The 13,504-nt window shown below is 38.4% G+C and overlaps 1 protein-coding gene across 1 annotated transcript in view; it reads right to left on the bottom strand.

Moving 5' to 3' along the window:
* The window catches only part of LOC149432452 (RH-like protein), an 86,186-nt gene extending 78,031 nt beyond the window's left edge, over positions 1-8,155 (bottom strand). The window contains exon 1 of the mRNA XM_089665119.1: positions 7,933-8,155. Within this exon, the coding sequence (XP_089521245.1) occupies positions 7,933-8,071 (139 nt within the window). The 5' untranslated portion in view covers positions 8,072-8,155. The remainder of the gene's footprint in view (positions 1-7,932) is intronic.
* Between the last annotated feature and the right edge of the window lie 5,349 nt (positions 8,156-13,504).

Raw genomic sequence — 13,504 nt, 5'->3', positions numbered from 1 at the left:
AGAATTCCCTAAATTGCTTGGTCTCTATGTTCTAATTCCTAAGATGCAATTTAGAAAGGGTTGAATCTTCCAAGACTGTGTCTAGAAATGCCAGAACATCAGTGCCTGGGTTCAGGTGCTTCTGATCCGCATATGATCTACTAAGCTGCTTTTCCATTCCCTTTTACCTGTATGGGCAGGAAATAAGTTCTGATACTGTCCTGGTACAGGTAGTAGTGAGCCTGAGAAGAGCTCTGCATATCAAGGCTGTCCAAAATAATCAATATGGAGCAGGACCAGATCCAGGCTCTGAGGAAATGGGTGACTGACCCTGGAAAGGCGTCAGCCTATACTGCACTTCATTTATGTGATGTATTTGATATATTGATTGAAGAAAAGGGGAGGGGGGAGTGACACATTGAGGACTCATACAACACAATACTTTAGGTAATAATTCCTGTTCACAATGTAGCTGAAATAATTACTAAGTCTACTAAGAGATTAGAAAGGCTGACAGTAATCAAAGAATAGTAACTTGCAAGGCTGTAGAAGATATCAATTCACTTGCATCTCTGTCCCTGCTGTGTTGGTATGTGCAACATGTCTTTCCCATCTAGCAGTGGGTGTTTGGATATATTATTGCACACGGGCTTCATAATTTACTGATGTTTACTCAGGAACTTCTGATGCCCATGTGCAAGGGGCCAAAAACTGTGTGTAAAGACCTGAGTAATGTTGAGTATAGGCGAGTAAAGGTGTGTAAGAGTATAGATGAGTATAGACCAGTGGTGTATTGCCCTAGGCAACACTACAATTGGGTGCCCCCCACCAGGCCCAACCTGCCACCACCACCATAGCCCATCGCCATAGTAATCCTCCCCCCATCCCCCCGCCATCACCACCACCAACCAACACACATAACCTACTGCGACCACCCAATCAACCCGATTAAGCTTAACATCCGCAATGAATAAAGCAGCTAGCCATCCCTGCATCCTCCAACAATGTGCAGCTTCCTCTGTATCTCATGGCGGAGCTGACCAGGTCCCCGTTCCTGCCACCTGTTTCCCTTCTTTTCAGGGATGGCGCCTCCCCCTGAAAATTGCTTTCCTAGGCAAACGCCTTGTTTGCCTTGTGGTACATACACCGCTGATATAGGCAAGTAAAATTCTCAGTGTCACAAGTTCCTGACCTGAGTAAACATCAGTAAATTATGACGCTCATGTGCAAGGGGTCTAAATGAGTAAACATGCCAGTAAATTACTGCACTCAAATTAAACATTTTCTATTTTTATTTTACTGCCCTGTACTCAACTCTGTACTACTGATCTTTATTTTACACTTTGTGCAATATCCCATAGACAACAAGGCATCTCATTTCAGATCAGTAAAAAACGCAGCATTTTTAACTCCCGTATACGACAGGCCTAACAGTGGATCTAGTTAGCAGCTTTATCTTCCTGCAGGAACGTTATGTTGGTGACATTTTAATGGATACAAGGACAGAAAGGGGGTCAGCTTTTTTTGTTTTACAAATAAGATAGAATGTCTCTGTTGGGTTCTTCAAGAGATATTTTGTGATCTGACACTAACTGATGGATGTCTCTGGAAGGAGACTGCTACCTGATGATAATTTATACAGACCAATAAGAAGCTTGAACATGAAAGTTAGGTTTTAAAGGGAATTGTTCCCAGTTGTCTGGTGGTTCATTGTGTTGGAGAGATCTCAGAGAGCAGCTTTTTTTTTCTATAGGTCTATATGCTAGCATAAGGCTAGCAGAAGGCCCTCTAGAGCAAAGGTGGAGGGAGCCTAAGGGCACCATGTGCCAAGTACTCAGTGAGCATTTTGTGAGATCTTAAAAGCAGGAAACTAAAATAATAATACATTACACTACAAACAAATATACAGATACTTTAAATGAACTCCATTCACAATTAAATTATAAAAATTATTAGCCAATTCAAACATAAACAACTTTTGCTGCAAAATTAAGGCCAGAGAACTCCTTTGAAGTTCTTTTTTAATTTTCTGTAACTAGATGTCCTCAGTCTGATGGGTATCATCATTCAACCCAGTTTTATGAGCTCAGATTGTCAGCACCTGTGGTAGTGAGTGCTTATTGATCCTCAACTTGGGGTTCCCCAGGGCACGGAGTCTAAGCCCCAGCCTGCTTGTTCACCAGAACCCCTGATGGTGGGGATGGACTTGCAGCAAGCTGGGACCAAGTCACGGCCCCCAGGTACACCCAGCTGAGGTTGAGGAGACCGCTTGTGGGAGCAGAGTATAAAGGGAGGAGACAAACGGAATCCAATAGACAAGCCGAGGTCAGGACATGTGGAAAACAAGCAAGGTCAGAGAACGAAGCTGGGGTCGGTACACGAGTAGTCAATGTAGGATTCAGCCAGTAGTAACACATGGGAGCTCCAACAACTAGGAAGTTGCTCAGGCAAAGTGGGCTGGACTGAGCATGTCTTATGCAGGCCATAGACAGGTTGTTTATCGGCCGAATTTTCATCCGACCAAAAACTCGGCCGATATTCAAACCATTAGTGGAGCAATGCCGTCAGTCATTTTTCACAGATCATCTCATTTCTTTTTATCGGTCATGCTGGAAAATCTACAAAAAACGGCCACTTTTCGTAAGCATTGGTGACAGTATCCATGGCAGCAATGACCGATTTTTCGTTTATCGGCCAACAAATGGCCCGTCTATGGCCAGCCTTATATAGACAACCAAACTAGGAGGTGGGCCAGTGATGGAAGGGAAGAAAATAAAACCCAGAAGATAGCAGACGATACCCATAGGTGAGCACAGACAAACCACACATGTGAAAGGAATCAGGAGCAGCAAGGAAGTAAGAATAAACACACAAGAGGCTGCAGGCTAACTTGTAACACAGATAGTCCTGGACCCAGTTTGTGACTGGACAGTGAAAGGAGAAACAGCACAGTGATGAGCTCATTTCTCTATCACTCTGCTTCTCTTCCTATCAGCATGCTTCTTATCAGCACATGAATTAATTGGCACTTTGTGCTGCTTCTTCCTCTCACACTCCAACCCTCCTGTAGAAGGACAGCAAGAGGCTGATACCAGGTTAAATTCAGATACTTGCACTGCTTGCATTTACAAAATACATTTAATTATGATATTGAATACAGAGTTACATTAATTTCTGCCTTGAATTGAGCTTTTACCCTGCTTTGCCTCCCTGCTGCATAAAATAGCTGATAAGACAAAGGCTTTGGGCAAATAGGAAAGGGGAGACATTTCTAGAGACAATGTTTTAGAGGCCTAAAAACCCTAGGTGCCTAATTTTTTGGGAGTGAAGTTAGAATTCATAAAGTTCATGAATTCTGTACCCCTCAAAAGGAAGCTTAGGCTGCTGCAGGGCTCTGATTCAACATATGCCAAGAACATCTGCCATGTCCTCTGTGTGAGTGTAGAGTTGCAAGTGTCACCATACAGTGTTCCTGTTTTACAAAATTGGTGAATTGATTATTTATATGGGCCAACACATTGGACAGCTATACTGCACTGTATATACTAGGGAACACTGCAGGAAACCCTTTTCACTTTTTGGCCACCTTTACACCTGAATGGGCTGCCAAATGACCACAACTGACCTAAAAATCATAACTGCACCACAGAGCAGTGCAGTATGTTTGTTTGGTGCCATGCGTTGCAGTAACGTGTGTTATAGCATAGGTGTGAAGCCAGCTTAAGTGTTGCCTCTCATTTTGAAAAAGTCAGATGCCACCTATTTTCTCACAAGTAGTTAAGATGCCATACACAATTTCCTTTAGTTTTTCCAACAACTATGTAGTGTGAGGAACTGCCAGATTGACTATATGCCAAATGTTCTGGATTGCTGCATATGGGTTAAAAAATCAAAAGAAGATTTTATTTCTATAAAATGAACAGACACAATAGAAACATTGGTTGTCTGCACACCAACATCTCCATTGCTCCATTAAAGGCATCACAAATTACCCATGGTTTTTGTGTATGTTTGAGCATGTGACCCCCTCCTATGATGCAGTGTAGGCATGTGCACGGCAGTAATTATTATTTAGTTTTGGATGCATTTGTTCATTGAAGAATTCTATTTAGCCATATTTGCTATGCTGAACTGATTCGTTGTCTGCACACCAACAAAAAACGAAAAGCAACTTAAAATTTGCACCGCAACAACCAGCACCATGAGTGACACACATCCACCACAACCTTGTATAATGAGCATAGGCTACAGTGCCTTGAAGTATTCATACCCCTTGAAATTTCTGCACATTTTGTCATGTTATAACCAAAAACGTACATGTATTTTATTGGGATATTATGTGATAGACCAACACAAAGTGGCACATAATTATGAAGTGGAAGGAAAATGATAAATGGTTTTCAACATTTTTTTACAAATAAATATCTGAAAAGTGTGGCGTGCATTTGTTTTCAGCCCCCTTTACTTTGATACCCCTAACTAAAATCTAGTGGAACCAACTGTCTTCAGAAGTCACCTAATTAGTAAATAGTGTCCACCTGTGTGTAATTTAATCTCAGTATAAATATAGCTGTTCTGTGAAGTCCTCAGAGGTTTGTTAGAGAACATTAGTGAACAAACAGCATCACGAAGGCCAAGGAACACACCAGACAGGTCAGGGATAACGTTTTGGAGAAATTTAAAGCAGGGTTAAGTTACAAAAAAATATCCCAAGCTTTGAACATCTCATGGGAGGAGCTGCAGGAATCCACAGCTCAGGTGGGAGAATCTGTCCACAGGACAACTGTTAGTCGTGCACTTCACAAATCTGGTCTTTATGGAAGAGTGGCAAGAAGAAAGCCATTGTTGAAAGAGAGCCATAAGAAGTCCTGCTTGCAGTTTGCGAGAAGCCATGTGGGGGGGGACGACACACAGCAAACATGTGGAGGAAGGTGCCTTGGTCAGATGAGACCAAAATCAAATTTTTGGGCCTAAAAGTAAAACACCATGTGTGGCGAAAAACTAACACTGCACATCAATCTGAACACATCATCCCCACTGTGAAACATGGTGGTGGCAGCATCATGTCATAGGGATCCTTTTCTTCAGTAGGGACAGGGAAGCTGGTCAGAGTTGTTGGGAAGATGGATGGAGCCAAATACAGGGCAATCTTAGAAGAAAACCTGTTAAGAGTCTGCAAAAGACTTGAGACTGGGGCAGAGGTTCACCTTCCACCAAGACAACAACCCTAAACATACAGCCAGAGCTACAATGGAATGGTTTAGATCAAAGTATATTCATGTGTTAGAATGGCCCAGTCAATGTCCAGACCTAAATCCAATTGAGAATCTGTGGAAAGATTTTAAACTTGCTGTTCACAGACGCTCTCCATCCAGTCTGACAGAACTTGAGCTATTTTGCAAAGAAGAATGGGCAAAAATGTCACTCTCTAGATGTGCAAAGCTGGTAGAGACATCCGTAAAAAGACTTGCAGCTGTAATTGCAGTGAAAGGTGGTTCTACAAAGTATTGACTCAGGGGGGCTGAATACAAATGCACGCCACACTTTTCAGATATTTATTTGTAAAAAATTTTGAAAACCATTTATTATTTTCCTTCCACTTCACAATTATGTGCCACCTTGTGTTGGTCTATCACATAAAAGCCCAATAAAATACATTTACATTTTTGGTTGTCACATGACAAACTGTGGAAAATTTCAAAGGGTATAAATACTTTTTTAAGGTACTGTATATACAGTAATTTGAAATAAAGAGTCTGTGCATTATGTCTCAGTGCAAGGCTGACTGATATGGCTGAAAAATGTATGTAAAAATTCTGCTACAAAACTAGACACCTGAAACAAGACCAGTGAATGATGTGTATCAGGATATTTGTAAGCTATGATTTGCCTGCATGCAAATCTGTCTATGGAACATCATGTAATTTAAGAATCTAGGCATACGTGATTCATGCAATGTTTAATTCTCTGCAGATTTGAAAAATAACCAAGTATACATGCAGATGCTTTTGAAGTTTACACTGTTAGGGGAGACTGACACAATACAACTTTATAAAAGTACTTCACCTTTCTTAAATATATGGTTTCATTTCTAAATAATCAGCAAATACAAAATCTGACGTTTTTAATCCTTTTATTTACTGAGAATATTTAATTCTTATTCCACCACAACCCCTGACTCACATATACACATTTGCTCCCTTACATTTCCATTGCTCCATCAAAGTCATCACAAATTACCCATGGTTTCTGTGTATGTTGGAGCTTGTGACCCCCTCCTATGATGCAGTGTAGACATGTGCACGCCAGAAATTTTTATTTATTTTGGATGCATTTGGTCATTGGCAAATTTTATTTAGTCATATTTGTTATGCTGAACTGATTCGTTTTCAAAATTCATTTCCTATCTTCAGTATGTGTTTTGTACATTCGTTGATCTGGGCGGATTTGAAAATTTTGCATTTTTCCCGGAAGATTGCTATATAGTCTATATATTATAGAATAAGATAGATTCAATTTGGAAGAATTAAATATTTTTGGACGCTAGTCCAACCCACCAAAAGAAATTGCATGAGCCTACTGGACAAAATCGACAGGTATCATGTGCATTCGAATTAACAAATAGAACAAAATTTGGATACATTTGTTATCTGAATCCAAATTAGCAAACAAATTTGAAAATTGAATTAATTTCCCCATGGGCCCGATTTACTTTCACATCATGTGACATCCTTTGAAGGAAACAAATGCATTTGTTAATTTCATTATAACTTTTTTTTGGATTCGTTGACATTCGCCACTAAGTCCATTCGGAGATTCATATACATCTGAATCTCTGAAAAAGACATTTTCGTCTGAAAAACAAATGGTAATAAAATGCACATGTCTGATGCAGTGGTCGTGCCTCATTTGTCAATTGCCAAGCCTGAATAATATTACACGAGGGAGTGGCCGATATCAAGCTCTGACACCATGCAACACAAAGCATAAGCAGGTCTAGGACTTTAGAGGAACAGCAGCAGGGGAGCGTGGGAGAGCTGAGCATAGGTGGGATGGGGTGAAGTTAGATTGAAAATGATCTTTCACTTTGCCCCAAATGAGTCTCTTTCAATGTCCAACAATTTAACAGAAAGGAGCTTAGAGTTGGGAGCCTTCAACATCACTCGGAGAGTAAACATCTTAGTTTATGTTCCATTATGGTTGCACCTCAAGCAAATTGAGTATTGCAGTGTATCTTTAACCCAGACACTAACAAACATGGCAGATAGATATTACTTTATCTAATTAATGAAATGCTGCATATCCAAGTGTTCTTTACTTGGTTACAGATCTCCTTTAAAGGCCTGTGTATTGCCACTAAAGGTGCCTACAAACGTAATATAATTTGAATGATCCAACAACTTTAGCTTGGATTGTAGTCTCTAAGCCTTCCCCATGTTCTCCTGGTTGAGAATGTTTGAGAAAAAAATGGTTGGCTGAGATGGATTTCTTTCTACGTCATGTTAAAGCTAGAATAGTCTTATAGCTACCCCAGAACAACCAATAAAGTGGAATGAATGCAAAAAATAGAAACAATGAGAAACCCATTATAATGGCTGTAGCAGGCGGGTGATTTTTAGGTGCCAAAATATAATTGTCTGTGTAAATCTGCAAGACGCTTGTGACAGCTTACTAACATTTATTAAAAATAAAAAATATTGGCTGTAGGTAAACTGGCATTGTAGTAATGCAAACATGACAATTTCAAGTGACAAAGTGAGGACAAGTAAATTAAGTTGAACAGACCTTTTCACAAATTAATCTTATCACTCTAGGAAAAAAAATCCACAATGCATCTAAAACCCAAAATGAAGTTCAATATGTATACAGAAATATCTTCAGTCAATACAAGGTAAAAATAACGGTTCTGTTAGGCTGCAGGGAATTGTATTCAATATAATTGAAAACTCTTACCTGGATATCTATGAACATTTCTCTCTATTGTGTACTCTTGGGAAAAAAAGAACAAAAAAACCAAAGTAAATATTGATTGAAGCAACAGGAACATCCATGGTAGAAGTCCTCGAAGACTGGCAGAGTATCTTGGTGGCATTTTTATATTTTGGAATAATGAAATAGCTTTCACTTGCTCAGCACAAACAAGGAGATTTGGGAAGAAAATGAGAGTGATGGGTGTTAACCAAATGACTCAAGGGCTTATCTTTCACAGGCCCCGGGACTATCAGCTACCATATTTTGTCAGCATGGGCTTGGCTAAAAATGTTAGCATAGATCAATGAAAGAACATGCCGGGGTAATCCAACATTTTCAGCAATACACAAAAAATGTTCTATAGCACCCAATCAGAATTCATGGTTTATTGATAGGAATATGGTAAGTTTTAAGTTATATCTAAAGCTAAAACCTTTTTGTTTCAGAATACATTTAAATTTGGTAAACCCTTTTTAGATTTTTATTTATGTCTTTGTCCCAGCTGGAGAGATTCACCCTTTCTATTTATCCTGGTGACCATTAGCAATGAGACAAAAAAACATAATTTTACAGTTGCTGCTTCAACAGGAAATTAGGGGAAATATGTCTATGTGGACACTTGCTCTAGTGACAACTGTCTTCTTACTTTGGAACCATTTACTTTCACTTCCTGCTATGTCTCTGGAGACAGGAAATGTAGGGAATGCTAATTAAAAAGACATAGACAGCAAAAAAAAAAAAAAACCCTGACAGGTTTTACTGCTGCCCTACTGTAACCAAACTAAACAAAAGTTTTAGATATACTTTCAGACTATCTGCATAAAATATAAAAAAACAGCGCTATCCTGCCCCCACCACAATCAATGCTGTGAAGCACAAAAAAACGCATCCCATATATATATACTGTGCTAATTAAACCATAAAGTGCAGTCATACAATAAATGTCTTCTCAAATTATAAAACTTAAACCCCTCTTATATAACCACTAACAAATAAATGTGAAAAATATTCAGCAATCAAAAATATATAAAGTATAAAGTATACATAATATTGAAAAAAAGTGCTACTATTATTATTACACAGGATTTATATAGCGCCAACAGTTTGCTCAGCACTTTACAATATAAAGGGAGACAAGTCAGCAACAATACAGTTCATTACAAGAGGGTTAGGAGGGCCCTGCTCCTTGGAGCTTACAATCTAAGAAGAAGGGGCTGGTGGTACAAAAGGTAATAATTGTGGGGGATGGACTGGTAGATAGTAAATAAATAATCAAATCATACAATTCATATAAGCACCCCTAGAAATAAATGTGAAAATGTTCAACATTTAAGTGTGTAGAATATGCAAATATTGAACAAAGTGCTACTGTGCAATAAATATTCAAATCATACAATTCGTATCATACATTAAAATTGAATCCACTGTGATAATTTTATATATATATATATATATATATATACATATATATATATATATATATATATAAAGAATGTCCACCATAAATGACAAAATTTGTGTCTTCTTATCTTCTTACCATGCACCTGCAAAAGAAGATTGTGTGTTTCTCCAGCATCAGATAAATTAGATGAGCTCACCAAAGCTCCAGGCTGGTAATATTATAAACCAGCTGTGCGTGCGTGAACTCTGAGAGTAGGAACTTGCAGCCAAAAACGCTTCTCCTCTCAGGCACCCTTCTAAGGAACCTACAGCCAAGAACCACTCCTTGTCTCCGTTCTGCTGAGCATTCTCTTTGTGTCTCATAAGGTCACATGAATCAAGAAAGAAAGAGGAAAAACTCTGTCAATCAAAACCATAAAAAATCTTTATTACAAAATATATTCCATAAACTCACATTTCTGAGTGTTGCCACTGACACAAGTGTAAAATGCAATCTCAGAAAGGAATTGATTCCGGCTGATGCCTCCAGCCGCAATCTACGATCAACCGTGCATGATGATGTATATCCAGGCCCTTCCCTACGCATTTCATCATTCGAAGTCCTGACTAACACCACATCCCTTAGTCGAGCTCTGAAACTGCTGATAGCGGGCAGATGAGGGGCGTGACCAAACACTGATGGACAACATACTTTCAGACTAAATGGTTACATGACTTACTTCACTTTGCAAATTACTATGTGTTGTAGTACTATGATAAGAAATAAAGCTTATTGCATTCTACTTGATTTCTTTCATTCACACACAGTATACTAGTATAATTACTTATTGCTGGATACTTGTTTTTATCCAATCCTGAAGTGAGGTCAACTTACTTAAACAACTGTCATTATCGCATAAGAAGAGTTGAACTTGAAGCTCCACACCACTGTTAAGAGGTCCAGATACAACTTTATTCCATTAAAAGTCAGGATATAATTTGAAAAGTAGTCCAAGTGCCCCCTTTATCAGGGCTTGAAAGAACATAAGAAGATTTTCATCTCAATCTGACATCAATAAAATGTCCCCTCAAAGGGTTCATGATTAGAACCAAACAGTCAATCATAATGAGAGTATCCAAAAAAAAAAATTACATAAAAATGAGAACATGAGTGCTAAATAAAATTGAGAATGTAGTTTTTTTTTCTCATTTTTTTTCAGCACTCGTGTTCTCATTTTTATGTTTTTGGGTTTTTTTTATACTCTACGATTGGCTGTTTGGTTTTAATCATGATGCCTTTGAGGGGTTATTGTATTGATGTCAGATTGAAAAGAAAATATTTTTATATTCTTTCTATCCCTGATGAAGGGGACACTTGGACCCCCCAAAACGCATTTGCTACTTCTCAAATCATACCTCTGACATTTAATGGAATAAAGTTGTATCTGAACCTATTAACAGTGTGGTGCTTCAATTTCAACTCTTCTAACAATACACTGCAAGCCAGGGAGACTGTAGAGATCCTCTGGGGTGTAGAAGCCATCTGCCCAGGAACCAGATAATTTATACCTACATTAATATCTTAGATGACAATATCAGTGGAGTGTACCTGCGGGTCCAGTGCTGTCTTTCCACCTTCCTCAGTTATCAAATTAGACACAATACCAAGTCAGTTTTCCTCTACAGCATGGGTACCACAAATCCTTACCTATTCAGATATACAAATATTAACTGTTAGAGATTTGGTATAAAGCCCTACAGAACAGACAGTGCACAGTTCACATGTGTTTATCTGCTGCTCCTCTGCAAATAGAAAACAGGAACTTGTTTTGTAGAGAAAAGACAAACATAGATGCAGCTACAAACTTATAAACACTGCCATCTACTGGCTGAAGAATATATCTCTACTGAATACTCATGTTGATACTGATGTACAGTAGTTGTTGCACAAAAATACATGAACACTGCATTCCACCATTAACCTACTGTATTATATAATAAAAAGTACACTCAGGAATTCTTGATCATTTACATTTCACAATATGTACTCTCATTGCCAACATTTTTGGTGAATGCCATGCATTATCATTTGAATGAGCTATCTAGCACACCAGAACACACAAAAAAGGTCAGTTTCTGGATGTTCACTGCAATGCACGTTAATGCGTTGGCAAATGTTTGCTGTGTTGCAAAGCACTTCTATGGGTGCATGGGGATGTGATTTATAATGAATGGCACTGCACTGAACCAACACAAGCAACAAGATTTGCAATATGGCACTGCAATGCTTCCTTGCACAATCCGCTGTGGAATAGTCCAAATTTACCCCATTGTTATAAAAAACCCTGATCCTGTCCTATGGACTTTATTTGGTGTTAAAAAGCTTCATGATGTCAACAGAAATGGAGCTCTGATGTTATTTGATGGGTTAAAATGTTTATATCAACATCATGTTTATATTCCTAACTCTCATTTTTTCCATTATCTACATTATCTAGTTCAGGCATACCTTTCAAGTGCAACTTGGGACTGGCCCCAGCTCTCCCTTCAGTCAAGTGGGCTTGAGCAATTGTTGGATGATACCCTTACCGTAGCACTGTCTCAATTTTTTTATAAACAATTATTTCCAGAGACAGGTAGGCTCCTACAGGTAAGCCCAACAGCACGGGTCAGTGATGACGTGGAGCTAAATAATGATGATTGAGACAACATGTGGGAGCTCCACTTTACTATATGGTATATAGTATAAAAAGAGGTAACTGATTCTTTAACCATTTCAATACCGGGCAATTTTACACCTTCCTGCCCAGGCCATTTTTCAGGTTTCAGCGCTCTCACACTTTGAATGACAATTGCGCGGTCATACAACACTGTACCCAAACTAAAATTTTATCATTTTCTTCACACAACTAGAGCTTTCTTTTGGTGGTATTTAATTACTGCTGGGGTTTTTATTTTTTGCTAAATTAACAAAAAAAGACCAAAAATTTTGAAAAAAAAACACATTTTTCTTTGTTTCTGTTATAAAAGTTTACAAATAAATAATTGTTCTTCATAAATTTAGGCCGAGATGTATTCTGCTACATGTCTTTGGTGAAAATAACCCAAATTAGGATGTATTTTTTAGTTTGTAGGAAAGTTATAGAGTTCACAAACTATGGTATAGATCTGAATATTGATCAATCCTGAAGTACTGACAGCCAATCTAATTTCTTGAGGTCCAAGAATGTCAGAACAGTACAGATATCCCACAAATGACCCCTTTTTGCAGAGTAGACAGTCCGACGTACTTCATAAGAGGCATGGCGAGTTTTTTGAAGTTGTATTTTTATGTCATAATTTTTCGGAAAATGAAAAAATTAAAAAAATTATTTTCACTATTTTTTTTTTTACATACTGTCACCAGTGCAGTACAGCGTCATCATATAACTGGCATGGCGGTTAACAGGGACACTGACTGGTGACAGTATGAAAAAAAAAAATATATATTTTTTTTTAATTTTTTTTTTTTTTTATTATTATATTTAATTTTTATTACTTTTTTTTTATTTTTTTCAAGATTTTTTTTTCATATTTTACTATGACCAAAGTAGTACAATGTTACCATAGTAACACTGTACTACTTTGGGGAAGTGATCAGTATTTTTTTTTTTTTTTTTTTTACACAATTTGCTTATAGCAAAGAATTACTTTGCTATAAGCAAGCATTTACCTGAATGAAATCGATTCATTCAGCTTTTTTTTTTTTTTTTTTTTTTTTTTTTTTGTGCTTAGCTGTGATTTGGTCACAGCTAATCACATGACATGTGCATGTGATTAGCTGTGACCATTCACAGCTAGGCACTAGTATACAATGGATGGCATCATGAATGAAGCCATCCATTGTATACAACTGTCATGTGAGATGCTGTGATTGGTCACAGCAGGTCACATGGTACCAGCAACGGGAGCCGGTACTCGGATCTGTCATCGGCCGTGTCCGAGGTGCACGGCCCGTGACAGATCCCTCTGCTGCGCCGCTCTGCATTACCGCAAATGGCGCATGTGCGGGAGCACGCCAAATGGCGTGCACCCGGAATGAAGAGGCACATCTGAAGCCGCCAAACGGCCATTGGCCGGGCGGCTAATGGTTAAGAGAGTGTTTGCACTTACTAATTATTTTGATATGTAATTG

The sequence above is a fragment of the Staurois parvus genome, unplaced genomic scaffold, assembly GCF_062004578.1.
Source record: "Staurois parvus isolate SC_StPar_1 unplaced genomic scaffold, SC_StPar_1.0 ptg002140l, whole genome shotgun sequence".
Lineage (NCBI taxonomy): Eukaryota > Metazoa > Chordata > Amphibia > Anura > Ranidae > Staurois > Staurois parvus.
This window is presented reverse-complemented; position numbering and strand designations above follow the sequence as displayed.